This window comes from Erpetoichthys calabaricus, chromosome 3 (genome assembly GCF_900747795.2).
Source record: "Erpetoichthys calabaricus chromosome 3, fErpCal1.3, whole genome shotgun sequence".
Lineage (NCBI taxonomy): Eukaryota > Metazoa > Chordata > Cladistia > Polypteriformes > Polypteridae > Erpetoichthys > Erpetoichthys calabaricus.
Genome location: NC_041396.2, coordinates 226785356 through 226805771, shown reverse-complemented (window position 1 = coordinate 226805771; position 20416 = coordinate 226785356). Strand labels below are relative to the sequence as shown.

The 20416-nt window shown below is 39.4% G+C and overlaps 1 protein-coding gene across 1 annotated transcript in view; it reads left to right on the top strand.

Annotated features, from left to right (window-relative positions):
• Positions 1–6368: 6368 nt before the first annotated feature.
• ginm1 (glycoprotein integral membrane 1) overlaps positions 6369–20416 on the top strand; it is a 29190-nt gene continuing 15142 nt past the window's right edge. Inside the window, exons 1-3 of the mRNA XM_028797872.2 lie at positions 6369–6533; positions 11244–11303; positions 11641–11740. Coding sequence (XP_028653705.2) covers positions 6429–6533; positions 11244–11303; positions 11641–11740 — 265 coding nt within the window. The 5' untranslated portion in view covers positions 6369–6428. The remainder of the gene's footprint in view (positions 6534–11243; positions 11304–11640; positions 11741–20416) is intronic.

Below are 20416 nucleotides of genomic sequence, written 5' to 3'. Positions count from 1 at the left end.
AATTGAATGAATAATAGCTTAACATAAAGAGACATTTGTTAACTATGAAGAATGATAGTAAACTTGAGGGAAAAACTTGAGGGACAGTCAAGTGTTTTGGGTATAGAGATACTTAGGACAAAATGTCTAAATCTATTTAAATATAAGCTGAAGATAAAGTTTAAATTGTTTTTTTTTTTCATGAAGGATGTGAATTTTATTGTGTAATAGTAAATGATACAGAAAGATGGAACAAATATGAATATTAATGTATTTGGAATTTTACATTAGGATTAGATGCAACATCAGGACAGATTTTATATTGGGTTTTAAGGTTTAAATGTGCTAAATTAGATGCAGGGTGGCACGGTGGCGCAGTGGGTAGCGCTGCTGCCTCGCAGTTGGGAGATCTGGGGACCTGGGTTTGCTTCCCGGGTTCTCCCTGCGTGGAGTTTGCATGTTCTCCCCGTGTCTGCGTGGGTTTCCTCCGGGAGCTCCGGTTTCCTCCCACAGTCCAAAGACATGCAGGTTAGGTGGATTGGCGATTCTAAATTAGCCCTAGTGTGTGCTTGGTGTGTGGGTGTGTGTGTGTGTGCCCTGCGGTGGGTTGGCACCCTGCCCGGGATTGGTTCCTGCCTTGTGCCCTGTGTTGGCTGGGATTGGCTCCAGCAGACCCATGTGACCCTGTGTTCGGATTCAGCGAGTTGGAAAATGGATGGATGGGTAGATGCAGGGTATAGTACAAATATTTAAAGTTTGTAGAGCATGGTATATAAGAGAAAAGTTTATGGGATAGTGCTGACAGTGTTTTTAGGAACTGGAGTAATTAGGACCATATAAACAAAAATAGTTGGTGGCAATACAAGACAAATAATTATTATGGCTTTTTGGGCCTAATTAATATAGAAGTTAGCAAAACAAAGTAATAATTCAGCACAACAGAGAAGGAGTGTCTTATACATGGAATGGTGAGTGAGCAGTTTGTGAAATTGGAAAGCCCAGATACAAACCAAGGACTGGTGGCAGAAGGCTTTAACATCAATAAGAAGTTTGGGTACAACCCTTGCAATTTTAATGCTACATTGACATAAGTCAATGGCTTGCAAAATTCAGTATACATACATTTTATACAGATTAGGAATAGGGTTATAATAGGAAATTATTCCTTAGTTTTAGTGAGACTTTATGAAGTCTCAAAGGGGGGAATGTGAAAGAATAAGTTTAGGGTAACATAGCATTCATCTTAAAGAAATAGCATAAAGGGTTAATAAATGTGGGAAACCAAATAAAGGTCAAGTGAACAACAAAATGTACACTGAAATATAAGAATTGGTTTAGGAAAAATACTGAGATGGTCAAGTAAATAAAGAGTGTACCAGAAGAAAGGTTGATGTAATATGCAAAATGTACTGAAGGATGACTAAGAGATGATAAGAAATAAGCAGATGTCCTATAAACTAGAATGGACAGTTGTTATATGCACAGAAATTTCAAGAGTAGTGTCTCATCTCTAAAGGTATAAGAAGAACCAGAATATAATAAGACTTTTATTTTATATAAATCATTTGGGTGTAAACCAATGAACCAACCAGAGTAAAATGTATGCATTGATACACTGTATGCAAAGTATGCATTGATTGACACTGTATGTAAATTCAGCAGTTTATAAAATGAACCTCTATCCTTTATTTCTCTGACCATTCTGACCATGCTGTAATAGACTGTTTTTGAAGAATGCTCCCTCCAAAGCATTTTGCCTAAGAGTAATTAAAATATGCAATAAACAGCTTTTCTCCTGCCTGATTACTCAATTGTCCTGTTAGAGGACATTTCTTTCTTTAATGTGTTAAATTTCAACCACAATACTGGCAAATATTCCAATAGCAAAAACTTTACACTCAAAAGCACTAAAGGAATTCACTCGAGTGGCTTTACCTTCTCTTATCATGAAATCATTTGAGAAGTTAAACAATTTATTAAACAAAACCCAGGCCTATCTGGACACTCATACAGTGCAAACGGGGTGGAACAACAGCAACACTTTCAATCTACTGTACTGTAAGAGCACTTGGAAAGACCAACATGCCATGCATGCTTGCTGTTTATTAATCTGTTGTCAGCTTTTAATACAATCCAGCCCCACATTTGAGTTGATAAACTGATCAATTCTGTTTAGGCCCTTTCTTGATGGGGTGAATTCTGGATTTTTTAACTAACGGGACACAGAGTTACTGGCTGTTTTTCTACCAGCTACAATTCATATATTGTGTGACCTCAGGGGTGCTGTCTATCACCTCATTCATTTATCATATATACAAGTGACTTCAGGAGTTCACAGAAGGACAGACATATCCTGAAATGTGCGGATGACTCTTGTCATTTTGAGTCTTCTACAAAGTAAGAGGGGTAGCCATGGATCTGTTGTTGATTAGTTTGTGAAATGGTGTGATCATTCCTTTCTATAGCTAAATATTTCAAAGACAGAGTATGTGGTTGTAGATCTCAGGTACTCCACTCCTTCCACTGCCTGAGCTTTAATTAAAGGAGAGACAGTAGAGATGGTAGAACACTACAAATAGCTGGGGACAATCTTAACACTGAACAAATTTGTAAGATGGGACTGACATGGTCAGGTCAGGTCAGGTTGGGGAGAATGCACTGGTATAGTGTTGCCACACCCACTACATGACAAAACGGCTTGTGATCCTGGTTGGCAACATGCCAGTGAAGCCCTCATCTTGAGCATTTGCTATCCATTTCAACACTAGTGAAAGCCCAGAGAAAAGCGCCTACACAAAGCTGCAAAGTATGAGATGTTATGAAAGACTTGAGGAGTTAAACCTTTTAAGCTCTTGAGAGACTGAGAATTGTCATTATTAAAGTATTTACAATTATTAAGGGAATTACTAAAGTGGACCCCGGCAGTTACTTCAAATTAAGCTCTTCCACAACAACACATGGGAGAAGATGGGAACTTCTTAAGTATAGATTTAACATTAAAAAGTTTTTTCTTTATACAGAGAACCATAGACACATGGAATAAATTAACAAGTGGTGTGGAACAGAGTGGTATTTCTGGGCTTTCAAAACTGACCTCAGTGTTATTTTGGAAAAAGTCAGTGAATAGATCTAGCAAACCTTTTTGGGGTACTGTAAATGATCTGTTGTTGATAAAAATCTTTCCAATGTTCTATTTAAATGGAGCATGAATCATTCATCTGTGCAAACTCTTTGTGATTGCTGGTAACTGGTAGAGTATTAGCACTGTTACCTCACAGCATGAGAAACCCAAGTTCACCACCCGTCCAGGTCACTTTTTTTGTTTGGATTCAACAATCATTGTGTTCACATAGCGCCATGCAGTGGGCTGGCGCCCTGCCTGGGGTTTGTTTCCTGCCTTGCGCCCTGTGTTGGCTGGGATTGGCTCCAGCAGACCCCCGTGACCCTGTAGTTAGGATATAGCGGGTTGGATAATGGATGGATGGATGTGTTCACATATAAATGTTAGCCTACCTGGTATCTATAAAGTGTCCCAGCATGGGTAAGTAACGATGTGTACATGAGTGTGCGCTGTGCTGGATTAACTTCACATTCTTGAGTTGTTTCTTCTGCTGAATGCTGCAGTGTTTGGTAATGCTTGGAGAATGAACAGATGTGGGATACGTAAAGTACTGTATGATAGTTTTAATAAAGGAACAACAGAATTTGTATTGTTTTCCATTAATGATGTATGTGATTTATCTATTTGGCACAAAAACAGCCTTGTATAAGACTTTATTGATGTACCCATAATTGAAAAAACCAGTGTGTTTCTTTGTGCCGGTCCCAAGCCCGGATAAATGGGGAGGGTTATGTCAGGAAAGGCATCTGGTGTAAAATTTTGCCAAATCAATATGCGGACAACAAGGATGATCCATTGTGGCAACCCCTAATGGGAGTAGCTGAAAGAAGAAGAAGAAGATGTGTAAGACCCTGGATTTGTAGTAGTAGTTTTATTGTAGTATTGTCACTTGGTTACTGCTGTTGGTCAGACATGCAAGAAGAGTTTCAGTGTACTGTAAGTTTGTATAAAGATTATGCACAGAGTTGCTACTTTGTGAACTCAGCTTCCAAATAATGAATTGCCCTATAATTTATACTCATAGTAATCTGGATCCAACAGCATGTGAAAGTGTAGCTCAATGCAAATGGAAAATAATGACTGTAATGTGTTGCAAAGTAGTTAGCTGCTGTAAGATCTTTAATAGCTCATTTAACTCCTTCCCACTGATGTGCAACTTAATTCATTTATAATAGCTGGGAATGCAACTCCACGAACATAACGTTGGACCAGATGCATCCAGTAGAAAAAGTGCATTTATAAATGCCGTAGATGCACAGCTATCACAAATGGTTGCTGTTGATTGACAGCAAACTTCAAATATCCTTAGGCAGTTAAAGTTTTCTCTGCTCACAAGTAACCCAATGGCCTACTCTTATACTGTTCCACCACCCTGCATTATGCTTAACAGGATAGACTCATAATTTTGGCATATTCTGGCTTCTCCATTGAAACCAATCACTGAAAAGGTGTTGCTGTTTTTGATATCCTCCCAAGTTTGTTTTGTTTTACTTAGTTCACTGAAAATACCACTTATGTTTTTTGCTGATAAGAACCAAACTTGGTTGTGTCATCAGTTGCCATAACCCACCTGTGACAAGGAATGATGAGCTGTGCATTTGCACCACTTTTGGAGCTAGCAGTAGTAGCAGCATTTTGTCACACATACACAGGACAGTTAAATTCTTACTTGCATGTCCGACCAACATGCACCACATTATCATGACCATGCTAAACATGAATGTATTGTAATGGCACTGACACTTGCACCAGTGCCAAGTCGGCAGCAGTTTGAACTGGCATTCCATATTCAAATAAGCAGCCAGTCATAGCAAAGCCTAAAAAGTGCAAACCTACCACAGTCACATGCTCGCCATTCTAGTGTAGCTAAGAGAAGAGTCCATCTCAGGATAAGCGCCTTGAGGATGGGAAAGGCACTACATAAATAGAATGTATTATTATTATTAACTGGCTAGCTAAAAGCAATAAAATGAGCAAAAATCCATTGGGTCAGCTTTGGCAAGCATCACGTAGCACTATTGTTATAAAGCAGACCTCTGTACATGACCATAGGACACAATTATTCTTCTCTGGCTGTAGCTCAGCTGTTCCTCTCTCCACAAGTCATGTCAAACATGTTATATGGGTAATGGACCATTCTTGAGGTGTGTAAATGCCAACATAGTGGCTATTCCTCAGGCACTCACTATTATGTGTAATTGAGGGATGTTGTGTTACATAATATTTATTTGATAAGCATCTGTAAAAAGCCAAATTTCCCCCATGGGACAAATTAATTTCTATCTATTGATGCTTAAGCTTTAGTCCTGCCCATTTTCCTTTTCAACTGAGTACCCACGACTTGCCTACTTGCTTTTGTCTGTACAAATGATGCCAATTAACTACGTTAGATGGGCGGGCTTAACTAACACAGTTACCTGTCAGTGTTTAAATACTAATATAAATGAAAGAACAAACTGCGGTAATAAACAGTATTCCATGTTTAGAACTGTAAGGAACCGACGCGAGACTAACCAATGAACTATTTTTGCAAAGAGTGAGGTTTCTCTTAACGGAAGGTTCGTATGCCCTCAATAAGAATGTCCTTTTTTTCTTGCTCTGGTCACAGCAGTGAAAATGTCAACGTCTCATTTCCGTTATGCATGTTTAGTCCAGGAATTTACAAGCTAGCATAATAGCTTTAACGGCTCAAATGCGTCATTGTAAATCGCATACATCATGCAATATGTATATAAATATATACATACATATGTGTGCATTAGTTGGAAACAGTAGCAACAGAACAAATGCAGTCAGCCGTGATGCCCTTAGATGTAAACAACTATGACGTCGGTGGTCGTGTTGTTTAGCCACAACTCGGTATCTGCCCTCTTGTGAACTCCATCAAGCCGGGAAATTACAGGCGTTTGCGTGTGATTGCGCAAATTCCATTGAAATGCTCAGTCTACTGTAAACAGTCCCACCAAAGCAGAAAACCAACTTTGCAAAAAACGAGCACACCCATCTAATTAAACGCTGTTACACATCTTGGCTTTTAATAAGAAAATTGTTCCCCCCAAGGTAACTGCAATTGCCAGGGGACTGGTGGGTAATGTGGTCCCGCCCCAGATACTTCCTGCCATTCACCCAATTTCGCAGACGCGGTCCGAACACAAAGAAGGTCTTCGGACCAATCCGCACACTTGACTCTCCTTTGTCAGGCAGCGGTCAAAAGGAAAAAGAGGGCGGGTCGGGTAAAAGGGGGGGAGAGAGAGAGAGAGAGAGAGAGAGCGAGCGCGACGGATCAGTATACCCAGAATTCCTTCGCCGGAAGTAAATAAGTGTCAACATGGCGAGACGGCCGCTGAGAAGTGGAGAGGTGGTTGTAGTCGTGTATTTCGCCTGCTTCGCATCGCTTTTAGTAGAGCCCGTGGTCACCCAGCTCCACCACCAAGTAAGAGAACGTGGGCTTCCAGGGGCCTCGACTTCGCGCGTTTTTGGTTTGCTGACAGCCAAAGCATGATGCATCTAAAGTATAGGGAGATGTTTATTTTTGAAATTTAGTTAATTAAAAAGATACACACGTTGGCAATAGTGTAATATTCCATCCATGCATCCATTGTCTCCCGCTTATCCGAGGTCGGGTCGCGGGGGCAGCAGCTTGAGCAGAGATGCCCAGACTTCCCTCTCCCCGGCCACTTCTTCTAGCTCTTCTGGGAGAATCCCGAGGCGTTCCCAGGCCCCTAGGCCTCCGTTCGATAGTGTAATATAGTAGAGCGTAACGAATCTCCCGTATCACGGAAAAGCCAGCATGAGGTGGTGTGGTGGGTGACTGGCAAAAAGAACATGCGACTGCGATCTTAACTCTGATACTCGAGTGTCATGGGATGGTATGTGTCCTGTCGCTTTTACATTGAAGCCCGAGATGTCCTCGTCAGTGGGTACCTGCATTGAAGTACGGTGCACGGCTTTCGCTGTGCCCGCGAAGAGCTGCTGGACTTGAGTTCCAGAACTTGAAGGACCAGACTAAGAAATCGAGTGTACGTCCGGAAGTGAGTCAGACTGTCACACTTTCACTGACAAGTAACCTTAAATGACTCCTTTTACATTTCCATTTTTATACCCAATACCTTACGGTTGTGTTTTTGTTAAAAATATATATGTTGTAGTGTTTGTTTTGTAAACTTTTCTAAGTGGCAGAACTTGTGTCCATTCAACTCGCTAGGGGTGCCAAACTTAGATCCTGGAGGGCCGAAGCAGCCGCATCACTATATACTGTACTACTGCTAACGAAACATTTCACATGCCTTGCAGCCATCCACTAAAATATTGCGTTATTTTGCAAAGGTTTTACGGTATTCCGCAAAGATTTTGCCTGCTGTGAGGGAAAGATCATGTGGCAGGAAGTAATTAGTACATATGTTTTAAAATAGTGTGTTGGCAAAGTGCTAACATTCTGGATTGTTTGGTATTAGTGAGTGGGCGTCATTTAGGATGATTAACACTGGAAATGTTGGACATGTGTCAGTAGTCTTAAGATTGCCAGGGCCGGCCCTAACAATTGCGGGGCCCTATGCGAAACGGATTGCGCGGGGCCCAGTCGGGGTAGGGATAAGGATAATAAGTGAAAATTAAGATTTTGTATTAGAAAATAAATTCGTCTTTGCATTTTATTCATTCTTTACTAAGTACAAAATCACGATCAAATTAACTTTACTTTACGAGCCTTGCGTGTAGTGAAGTGATACAGTATATCATCAAAATTTTGTTTCCTACATAGATCACGCTCAATAGCAAGAATTGCCAAATTGTTCAATCCATCTTCGTGAATTGTTGACCTCAAGTAATTCTTGATTAGTTTGAGGCGCGAGAAGCTTCTTTCACCAGATGCCACAGTTAAAAAAATGAAAAATGAACAAAATAAAGTATTTACTGATTTATTACGTCGTTATTGTATTTGATTACGTGATTTAACGTTTGAACGACAATTTGCATTTGATTATGTCACGTTTGCATTTGATTACGAGTAAATAAAATTTAAAAAAAAACCTTAAGTCTACCAATTCAAGGGAACTTGAGGTAAGATGAACCACTTTTTAAAATTCCTTGTCAAATCCACATTTTTTGCTTTTTACCAGTAATTTTCAGTCAAATTATTGTTAATGATCTGCATATGCATGCGCTTGTCGCTTAGGGATGAATCGGTACGTTTTGAGCAAGTGTTTGTGAAAAAAAAATTTTTTTATCTTACCCCTACTACGGGTAAGATGAAACAATCGTTTGGGTAGACGAATCACATTATTTTATTTTGTAAAACTATCTTAAACATTTGAAATGAGAGACTATTCATAAAACAAATTGTATAAAGATACAAGTTAACGTGCCGATGATTCTATGGCTGACTGTTAACATAGGGTGGGTTATCAATGTACAGGATCTTCGAATTTTATACAACGCTTGTTTCTGAGGAACAAGCTTTACTCACCGGTGAAAAAATCTTCGTCTGGCAGAAAAGAGAAAATTTAAACCACTGCCGGTAAATTTCAAACTATTCATCCAAAAAATCGATAACATCATCTCCATAAATAGCTCCTCCTATTTGATTGGTTTCACTGAGCTGAGCCATCATAAGGTTAAGAACGGTGTCTGTTTCATCTTACCCCAAGTTCCCCTAAATGACGAGTTTAGAGATAAAGCACCCGAGCAGCTACAATTTTTTTTCAAGTTTATTTACTTGTCGTAATCACTTGAAACAACGACGTAATAGATAAAAAACACTGTAAAAACATAAAAACAGAATAAACACGCTGACCTATACATGATTATAAGTTATAATGGTTTAATTTAATAATTTACACCTAGAATTAGCGCGGGGCCAATGAAAGTGCGGGGCCCACTGCGGCCGCATAGGTTGCAGTGGCCTAAGACCGGCCCTGTCAGTTGCAAAAAAAGATTTACTCCATTGAATCTATATCGTTACGAGACATGGACGCTATCCAGTGACCTGAGACGAAGGCAGGACTCCTTTGGTACTGTCTGTCCTACATTGTGAGGGAGCGTCAGTTACGGCACTATGGCCATGTGGCGTGTTTCCCCGAGGGTGATCCAGCTCATAAGATCCTCATAGTTGGGGACCCGAGTGGCTGGACCAGGTCAAGAGGGTCGCCCACGTAACACCTGGCTGTGACAGATAGAGGGTCATTTCCGGAGGGTGAGACTGGACCGCGTGTCTGCCTGGGGGGTTGCCAACCGGGATCCTGAGTTGTTTCGTTGTGAAGTGGGTGCGGCAACACACTGTACCAGTGCATGCTCCCCAACTTGACTTGACTCCCGTAAATTAATTGTGAATTTCCCATTGGGATTAATAAAGTATCTGTCTGTCTGTCTGTCTGTCTGTCTGTCTGCATAGTTGCCTGAGCCCCATAAGATTTGAGGTATGAATCCTGGCAGCTGTGCCACCAGATCACACGGTTTCAAAATAGTACCAATAGGAAATTACAAGATTAAAGCTAAAGTCATACTTTTATTTATAGGTTTCTGTTGCTCTGCACTCTCTTCTGTTTGGCTATATAAAGGGCCAGAGTACTACCCACCACAGTGGCCCTTGCCTTATACCCAGTGATAGAGGGATAATAAGTGGTTCCCTGTGACCCTAAAACTGGGTGGGTTAAATTTAGCTTTGGCACAATTAGGATTAAATGTGTACAGGGCTTGAAGTGGGCAAGTATATGCACTTCAAGCCCCGTTTGTTAGCATACTAGCATTTCACAATTCACCATTAGATGACCGGAGCACATGTATGCACAATGATACCAATGGCAGCAGACAATATCTTTGCAAAATAATGCAATGCTTTTGCAAAGTAACATCACATATATAGTCAAACCATTGTGACAGTGCCCTCAGAATAAATAAAAATCAAGGTCTGGAAATGTCTGGAGTAACGGAATGAGTGCTCCTAAATACCATGGAATTAAATAATGGGTTTGATTAAAAATTTTGCTTTTAATTAAGGCTTGGAGTGAAATTGGTTGAAGTTTGAGAACCCACCGTAGCTGGTTCTGTTGACTTTTTTTTTTAAAACAAAAAACAGGAAACACCTTCATTTTACACATCTCCTTCTGTAAACACTGTGTTATGTCGATTTACAGCTGAAATTCCATAATATATTTGTTTTGATATGATTTTAACATTTTGAGAACACTTGTATGACTTGGCCAAACAAGACCAGTAAGGCAGAGATTGGGATGGAAATAAAGTTGCATAAAGTCTAAGTTTGTAGCCACTGTATGAGTTTCTTTTTATGCTCCAATACCTGTTGAAATTTATGAATACTGTGTCAGCACTACTGAGTTTTGGTGTTTTTATAAGAGAAAGTCATTACTATTTTATTGGGTGGGTAAAATGCAGATTAACAGGGAACAATTTTACTTTACTTTGATTCAAGGTGTTACATAAAGTAAAGTTTGGTCAGTCTGACAGAAATTTGTTAACACTTAAAAATGACTTGTCAAACAGGACCAGAAAGTCAGAGGTTTGTCTCTTTGGTTGGCTTTTTTTTTTCCTTTCTTTTGTTTTGATTAACCAATTCTATTGTACATTTTACATTTATGACAAAGATCCATGAAGGTATCTGGATTGTTTCTCTTTACTACCTTTTTCAGGTCTTAAATGATCACATTACCAGTTATTTGTGTGCATTACATTTAGAAGTTTTTTTTTTGTTTGTTGCTTTCTCCCCTGAGAAATCACCACTGCTTTCTAAACCTCATTTGATGTTCTTTTGTATTTAAAATGTTTGGCATATCCGAAGCATCTTGATTTATAAAGTGGTGTGAAAAGAAAACTGTTGTATAGAATAATGTTTGTGTTATAATTTAGTAGGAAAGATGTTCTAAAAAAGGACAGAATGGATTTATTTAGCTTTTAACTTTTGTTTTATTACCTTTTGAATTGATATAATTGTATAATTTTATGTGCCCATTAGTGCATATACTGAGTTGGTGTAGGTAGTTGAAATGCTTGGTCAGATTAAAGTGCATTTTGAATGCAATTAGGAGCAGTTTAAAGGTGTGTAATAAATTGAATTTTTACATATATTTTATATAAAATATTTGATATAAATCTAGAAGTTTTATATACTGTGTACTTTTGTATTTTTCAGCAGAGTATGGCAATCAGGGTGACAGCAGTGGGAGATGCAGAGCAAGTAATGGACCTAGAGGTATGGTATGTATAGAAGAATAAGGTTGTCAAGTATTGAAGCAAAAACCGGTATTGAATAAAACTAATTTAATGAGCTATGCTACCATAAGTTACATGAGTGATTTATTTCATTTCAGCAATCACTTTGATGGCTGCATTAGGTTGGAGCCTAATAGAGCAGATTTAGGTTGTGTATATACATGTAATACATAATTTTCTTTTGTGTCTTTATGTTGTTGTTCCTTGGTAGCAATAGAATATGAAATAGAACGTGAAAAAGATTTGTAAAAAGGGTATGAATCTTACACAGCAGATTTTAGACAATTTATACTTAACTCAGTTCTTTTTACATTTAGATTTATTTTACCATCTTGGCAGTTGATGGCCAGTTTTATGTGAATGAAATTCCAGTTAGCCTTTCTGGTGTGTCAAGGCTTAACTGCAGTGCTTTTTTTTGTAAGTATAAATACATTTTTATATATGGCTCATGTTAATGGTAATTATGATGCCGCACAGTAATTTGTTTTCCTGTAATAAAGTAGAACCTTTGGCTTCACTTTAGCATACATTCTGGTTAGACTGATTGTTAGTTCCAAATTGGCCCTACTAAGAGTGGAGGCGTGCTTGTATGCTTGAGTGGGCTCTAGAGTGGACTAGTGCTCAGTTCTGCTGGGATAGGTCCTGCCCCCCTGTGACCCTGACTGGTATTAAGCAGATTTGAGAATGACTGTGAATATGAAGAACCTTACATCACAGTTCTCTGTAATTTTCATGTTTTTTTGCCATGAGAAAACAGCATTTACTTTACCTTTTTAAAGGTAAAACTTGAAGGTTTGATATTTAGGATGAAGTTTTGAAAGGTTTTGTGTCTTCATTCATTAGAAATATGCAGATACGCAGAGAACAACACTCACTAGAAATGTACTGAGTAGGTGACTCAGGATTGTATATTTTTTTTATAGTGCAGTAAATGTTACATTTCAGTAACCTACTCTAACATGACAGCACAGATTGAACTTTGCTTTTAATTCTCATTAATTCATTAGATTCCAAATATGCTATTGTGTACCAACAGTAATTAATGAATCACTAAATGATTAAATTCACAGTTTTGTCATATGTAAAGAGTCAACTTCATTTCAGAAATAAGTTGAAATGAATTTAATTTTCTTTCTTTCTGAATTTGGTTTTAAAGTTATCTTCTTGTTCAATTAATGAAGTTGGTAATCTCAAAATACCCCATAGGGCTTAGGCGATGGTTGATGATATTGTACATCTTCGATTGGCTGGACCTATCATTGGTATAAATAAAAAAAAAAAAAAAAAATCGTCATTTGGCACCAAATATTTGTCGCAATTTCCTCTTAGTGACAAACTACAACCATCACTTTTTTTTTTCTCCTGCTCTTCACAAGAAAGCTGTCGGGCACTTGTATTTGCAGCAGGAGGAGTGTGAGATTCCTGTGCTGTTCTAGTGTAGCAATAGTGTGCTGTAGCTGAGGGAAAGCCACCTGATTAGAGTGTCATACTCAAGGTTTCGATGGGAAGAGCACAGGTATCTTTGTAAGCACTGTGCCGGTGCAGTGCTCCCAGACTCCCAAGTGCCCGGGCTTTCTCTCTCTTTGCAGTGCTCTTTTAGGTAGCTTACTAAACTTAAAATGATTGATCACTTTAGCTGCACAAGTTGGGAGTTCTTTTGTGACTTTAGCAGATTTGCCCCTTTTAAAGGGTCACCTGAAGCCACTAATTTACATGATGGAATGTCCGCTCATACTATAGGTGACTGATCTGGAGGTTAATGTTCCAGTATTTTTATTTTACCTTACCATACATTTTCCTAACCCATTTATCCTGGGCAGGGTCACAGGACAGCCTTAGCCATTCCTTTTATTGTGTATTTTTTCAAAGCCTATGTAGTAAGAGCTGGGTGCTGGACAAGGAATGTGGTGGCATGGCGATGCTTGTTTGGTCTACCAGACAGTGCTTGAAATGGGACGGTACCATGCTTGAAGCATCTAGGAGACCTCCAACCTTCAATCAAATGGTAGTGTATCTCATTGCTTGTAGATTCAAGAGGAACACCCCCCCCCCCCCTGTTTTCGATATCATATACTAATATACACGCTGTCCAATCTCCTAGATCAGTGGTAGGCAACGTCGGTCCTGGTGAGCCGCAGTATGTGCAGGTTTTTGTTCCAACCCAGTTCCTTAACGAGAACTCAATTATTGCTGATGAAGCACATATTGCTTAAGTGACATTTTGATGCTTCATTTTAGTGGTCTCGCTTGTTAAGGTTCTCCAACCTTAATTGCTTATTTCAATCTTAAACTGCTGCATTCAGTGTTTTAATTGCTCCTTATTAGCAATAAGATGTAAAAGACAAAGCAGCCAGCAGTTCTCCAGCTAGCTTTTTTCCAATTACATCTGTGTGTGTTCATCATGCACTGTTTGATTTAATAAAACACTTAATAGAAAAATGTGACAGACTGAAAATGATCTGTTTTAGGCTTCATATCATTTGGATGATATCCTTGGAAAGGAAAAAAATCTACGATATAAGAGCCTTACATTGTACAGACTAACAAGCCATAAAATTAAATAAGGTCTGAGATTGGCAATGATTGGTTTCTAATTAAGCAATTGGGTTGGAATGAAAACCTGTAGCCACTGCGGCTCACCAGGACCGACGTTGCCTACCCCTGTCCTAGATGAAAGAAAGCTCCACTGTGTTGTGTGAAAGTACTAACAAATTTGAAGGAGGCTGACTAAACAGTCCACTTCCAGTAATTTATTTCCATTTGAAGCACTGCTTGCAGGGAAATAGGAAATTAATTGTATTATGTACAAGAGATAATACATCTGAAAGAAACTCATTACACTAAATATTGAAGCAATGGCGTACATTTTTTTTTTTAAATTGCAAGCTTTCAATACCAAATGGCACTCCACATCATGTGCTACTTGCAGCATGTTATTTGCACGCATGATAAGAAAAGGCAAAATATGTGCTTATAGTCAGTCCTTGATGAAACATAGCAAAGTATTTTTTTTTTTTTTCTGTAACATGTGCCGAGTCACTTTTTTGTTCAGAAGATAGTAGAAAGAGAACTGAGGACATCCTGTTTGAATGAGTAAAAGTAATTTGTAACTTCAGGTTTCCTGTTGGTAGTCATTTATTCAATTCCTTTTTATGATGATGGAGGTATATCTAATTTTAGAGTTTTGTGCCAATATGGCATTTTGATTTGTAGGAATTTTAAATAAACTTGGAATGAATCAGCTTTGAGTCACCATAATAACAATTCTGAATGCTGCTATGTGTGCTTAGTTGCAGCAATCTGTGAGATAAGAAAACTAACTCCAGTGACTTGAGCTAAAACACTTGCGACACCATTCCACCAAACGACATAAATGCTTTCCATGGTTCATAGGTAGTGCAGCTAATTATTTGGAATCAAAAGCATCTCTCTGTCCCCCATCCCAACTGAGAAAATGGTATGATAGATATATGTAAAATGGTGATGTGATGGTGTTAAATGGATTAGGAAGACGTACTGTTGGATGGATCTTAAAATGATGATTTACATTCTGTCATCCCAACTTTATACTGATCATCACTTCATTAAGTGATTTGGTTTATGATAAACTAATTATTGCTTGCTTTACAACAAAAGATACATAATTTTGTGCGTTATGTTTTTGCAATAGTTATCTTGTAGTTTTTCTATACTAATTATACCAGCATAGCACTTAAGTGAAATACTGTACACTGTCTTTAATGTTTGCTTCATTTGCTTTATAACACACTAATATGCTGAAACTACTTAGGACTTGGAGTGTCAGATTATTAATTAAGTGACATAAAGATAGCTCTAAACACAATATAAATATGAATTTTTATATCTAGGTGTTCTGCCAGAACCCACTTTATAAAGTCATTCACATCTAATTCATTGTTAACAGTTGTGATCCAGCATTTTATGTTAAACAAGTGAATAACTCTGAATTTTGTTTGAAATGTAGTATCCTTTACATGTCCTAATACAGGGGTGTCCAGCTCCAGTCCTGGTGGGCCGCAGTGGCTACAGGTTTTCATTCTAAACCTTTTCCTAATCAGCGAGCAGTTTTCACTGCTAATTAACTCCTTTTCCCTTAATTTTAATAACCCCATTATTAAAGATTCAGTCCTCTGAATGGCAGCCAGTTCAACCAGTTTCTTAATGAGAAGCCAATTCTTGCTGTTACTGAATATCATGACTCGTTGCTGCTCTTATTTTGCCACAGCAGATTGTTTATGTTCTGTTTTTTTTTTTTCTAAGGCCACCGTCAAGATGTTTTGGTGACCCGAGCAGACCAACATGACAGAGAACTTCACCTTTGTTTAGTTTCATGTTAGCTGGTCATGTGGCAGCTTGTTTTGTGTGTCATTATTGTTTGGCTGCTCATTAAGAAAAAAGAAACAACTAAGGGGTCTGAGTCACGTCAGTTAAAACAAAGGCAAAACAAGTTAATCGGCAGCAAAAACAGCTCACTAATTAAGAAGATGGTAAGAATGAAAACCTGCAGCCCACCAGGACCGGAGTTGGACACCCCGTCCTAATATAAAGAGATTTCTTTTTTTTTTTTTTTTTTTTTTGTTTGTTCAAAGAGCAGTTCCTGAATTTTATGGCAGGTATTGTGAGCGCTATGCATAGTGGAGGCAGTTCCTCTTTGTTTTTCGCATTTTATTCTGAGGTTCATCAAGGTTGTGTTCTTGCTTCTACCTTGTTCAGTGCTTGCATGGACTGGGTGTTAGGCAGCGGCTGTGGAGCATCTGCTGATGAAGAGATATTCACTGATCTTGACTTTGCTGACGATGCTGTGATCTTCACAGAGTCAATGGAGGCTCTGATTGGGGCACTTGAGTGACTGAGTGAGGAGTCTGAATGTTTGGGGCTTGTGAGTGTCCTCGATAAAAACCAAGACCCAGGCCTTTAATGACCTCTTGGGCACAGCCATTAACAGTGTGTCTGTCTATGGAGAGAGTGTTGACCACATCGAGAGGTTTACTTACCTCGGTAGTGACATTCATGTCTCTGGTGGCTCTTCTTATGAAGTCAGTAGATGGTTTAGGAGAACATAGGGGGATCATGAGGTCACTGGAAAGGAGTGTGTGGTGCTCCCAGTATCTCTGCCAAAGGCTGAAGGTCCAAATCTTTAGAGTCCTGGGGCCTCATGCATAACGCCGTGCGTAGAATTCGCACTATAACATGACGTAAGCACAAAAGCCGAAATGTGCTTACGCACAGAAAAATCCAGATGCAGGAATCTGTGCGTTCGTCAAGTTCCGCATTCTTTCGCTACATAAATCCTGCTCAGCGTGGAAATAAATGCACGTGTAAGCGCTTGCTGTCCCGCCCCAACTCCTCCCTGAATTACGCCTCTTTGAATATGCAAATCAATATAAATAGCCCTTAAGCCCAGCGTTCTGTGAAAACGCAATGGCAAAAGTAAGAGGAAAAATAGAAGAATTTCAGCGAATACCAAATGGAGGCAAAGAAAAACGTACTATTTGTTGGTTTAAACAGTTATATAAGCAACAAAATGAAGTTGATCGAGTGACGTAGCGTGTCGGAGAAACTCGAAAGCTCAAGTTCACAAAGTCGCACAGTGCCCGAAATAAAAAAAGTTGTCACATATCAAAGTTGCCGTGAAAAGGCGACTCGTAGCCCACCGTCTGAGTGTCATATGAAAGCTCATTAGGGTACAGTGGAAAAAAAAGGCACACAGTGTGAAAAAAGCACGAAATGTCAACTTTAATCTCGAAATTTCCACTTTAGTCACGTAGTTTATTTTGTCATTAAAGTAGAACATCATAAACTTCATCTTAAAATCGTTTAATTTACTAGTTTCTCAAATCCCATCGTAACTAAAGTAGCACGTTAAATGCTTTGTTTTGTATTTGATCTTATATGTGCTCTATGTGCCTGAATCACTACGTGCTCTTCCTCCGACAGGACACAGAATCCTTTATGTTCGTAATATTACAGCTCTCTGAGTAATTAAAATACTGAGAAGTATACGTGATATCATTTTCATGATGATATGAGTTAAAGCATGTTATTAAACATGGTAACACGGTGGTGCAGTGATTGTTCATGTCTTACAGCAAGATGCTTGCTGCGCCATGCGCGACCTTCAATGAAATGTTTTATTACAGATGTAATGTCTTTTTCAAACGTACTAACCCCCAATTCCTGTCCTTACTTTTCTTTCTCCAAATACCCAATCGCCACACAATCGGCTCTCTAATAGACGTTAAGCCATCTGTAAGCTTAGAACGCAGATTCTTCAAAACTTTTAAGGAACATCGAAATATCTTCGTAATGTTTAATTATTCCATCCATCTATCCTTCCAGTGTCGCGCCAGCCACAGCATGAAAACAGCGCGAGGCAGGAACAATCGGTGAACGAAGCTCAAGTTTCTTGCTAGCGCTGCGGCACCGTGTAGTTAAAGTTTTATTTGTATAATATAATCAACATATTTTGCTGCATTTCATCTTAAAAATGATATTGTCATCATATGTAAATATGCGCTGTATAAAGTGGCTCAGGTTGTGCAATATTATAACTGTATCATAAGTACAATTACCTCACGGTAACTTGCAAGTACAAACAGTTCCACAAGGAGCACTTGATGGACTGATTGAGTGTGTGTATAATTCTTGGGATGAAACGGTTTGTGAAGCGTTGGTCGGATGAGAGCAGTTCAAATAGCAAATGGCTGAGGCAGCGAGTGCTTGATGCTGTATACTGATAATTCTCTTTCCGATCAGCTGCTGTAGATCTGTGATTCACACTCAGATACAGTGATACAAAGGTTCTATTCAATAAGGGCGCGCACAAAAGGGCGACCTCAATTGGGCGCGGAGAATAAAAGCGCACATAAATAAAAGCGATCTTCAAAAGGGCGACCTCAATTGAGCGCCGAATAAAGGCGCGCATAAATAAAGGCGAGCTTCAAAAGGACGTCCTCAATTGAGCGCCGAATAAATTAAATGAATTGTCCTTGATTATGCTAATAGACCGCATCTCGAATATCTACGTGGCATTGCACATAATCTACAGCTTCAAGTGTAACTTGCTTTCACCTTTTTATACATTCAGTCATTGCCTTAATCTAATTTTCTGTAATTTTGAAAACAATGAAATATAGAGAGCTTTAGAAACAGTTCGTTAGAAGTAGTTCGTTAAAAGTTCATGCATTAATTAATTGGATGTTTTAATATTCTTGCTTTCACCTTTTTATACGTTCAATCATTGCCTTTATCTAATAAATTTTCTGTAATAATTTTGTTGCGTTTGCCTTTATTCGCTGCACCCAATTGACGTCACCCTTTTGAAGCACTCGTTTATTTATGTGCGCAGTTATTCGGCGCTCAATTGAGGTCGTCCTTTTGAAGCTCGCCTTTATTTACTCGCGCCTTTATTCGGCGCTCAATTGAGGTCGCCCTTTTGAAGATCGCTTTTATTTATGTGCGCTTTTATTCGCCGCGCCCAATTGAGGTTGCCCTTTTGAAGGTCGCCTTTATGTGCACGCCCTTATTGACGGATACCAATACAAAAACTCTGAGTGGTGCAGTGCGACTAATATGGAAAAAGATGATCCGCTGTGGCAACACCTACGGGAGCAGCTGACAGAAGAAGAAGACTGTGCAGTGAGAGTAACAGTGCTAAAGCAGTTATGGTATTTAGAATAGTTTGACCATTCTGTGGACCATTATATTGTTACAGGTTAATTACAATCAGATGCATTAAATTTATGAACGATATGCGGTTAATTTCAGTGTATTTGATAAAGCCGCGGTCGTGGATGTGGATCTAAGAAAGGGTAACCACACAGGAACAGTAGCACTGCTTTGACGCTGGGTGCCGCCAGTCTGCAAAACCGAGCGGAGAACTTGCGTACGACAGGGTATGAGGTACTGTGGAAAAGTGCGTGGCTTTACGCCAAGTGTAGGTTTTATACATCGCGATTTGAACGTGGAAACATTCTTACGCAACATTTTTGTGCGTACGCACCATTCATACATGAGGCCCCTGGTGTTTCCTGTGTTGCTATATGGTTGCGAGACATGGACCCTATCCAGTGACCTGAGACGAAGACTGGATTCTTTCAGTACTGTTTTTTTGATGAATTCTTGGGTATCGCTGGTTTGACTGTGTCAAATGAGCGGTTGCTCACAGTCTCTCAAATGAGATCCATTACTTGCATTGTGAGGGATTGTCAGTTATGGCACTACAGTCATGTGGAATGATTCACCAATGGTGATCTGGCGTACAGGATCAGAGTGAGCCAAGGGGATGCCCACGTAACACCTGGCTGCAGCAGATAGATGGTCATTTATGGGGGTGGAACTGGACTCTGTGTCTGCCTGGGGGGTTGCCAACCAGGATCCCAAGCTAATGTGTCGTTTGGTGGGTGTGGCAATGTGCTGTACCATGGCATGATCCCCAGCCTGACCTAACTGTGGTCCTGCTTGAAGCCCTGACATTTTAAGCTTCTATTAACAGTATATTAAGATCTGGTGAATGGAACATGTAGAATCCTTGGATGTGGATTTGATTAGAACATTATGTGCTTATTTTAAGGCCATTTATTTAATGTGGCTTTTGCCATTTTTTTCATTAATAAGATATTTAATAAACATTTTTTTTGAGAAATAAGTTTCTCATCAAGTTTGGCTTTAGTTTCAGACATTATTTGTCTCCTTTTACTTATTTTAAAGCATACAATTGACAAATATGGGCGGCACGGTGGCGCAGTGCTTCTGCCTCGCAGTAAGGAGACCTGGGTTTGCTTCCCGGGTCCTCCCTGCATAGAGTTTGCATGTTCTACCCGTGTCTGCGTGGGTTTCTTCCAGGTGCTCCTCCCACAGTCCAAAGACATGCAGGTTAGGTGCATTGGTGATCCTAAATTGTCCTGTGTGTGCGCGTGCATGCCCTGCAGTGGGCTGGTGCCCTGCCCGGGGTTTGTTTTTGCCTTGCCCCCTGTGCTGCTGGGATTTGCTCCAGCAGACCTCCGTGACCCTGTGTTAGGATATAGCGGGTTTGAGAATGACTGACTGACTTTTCATATTCTAACAGTCAAT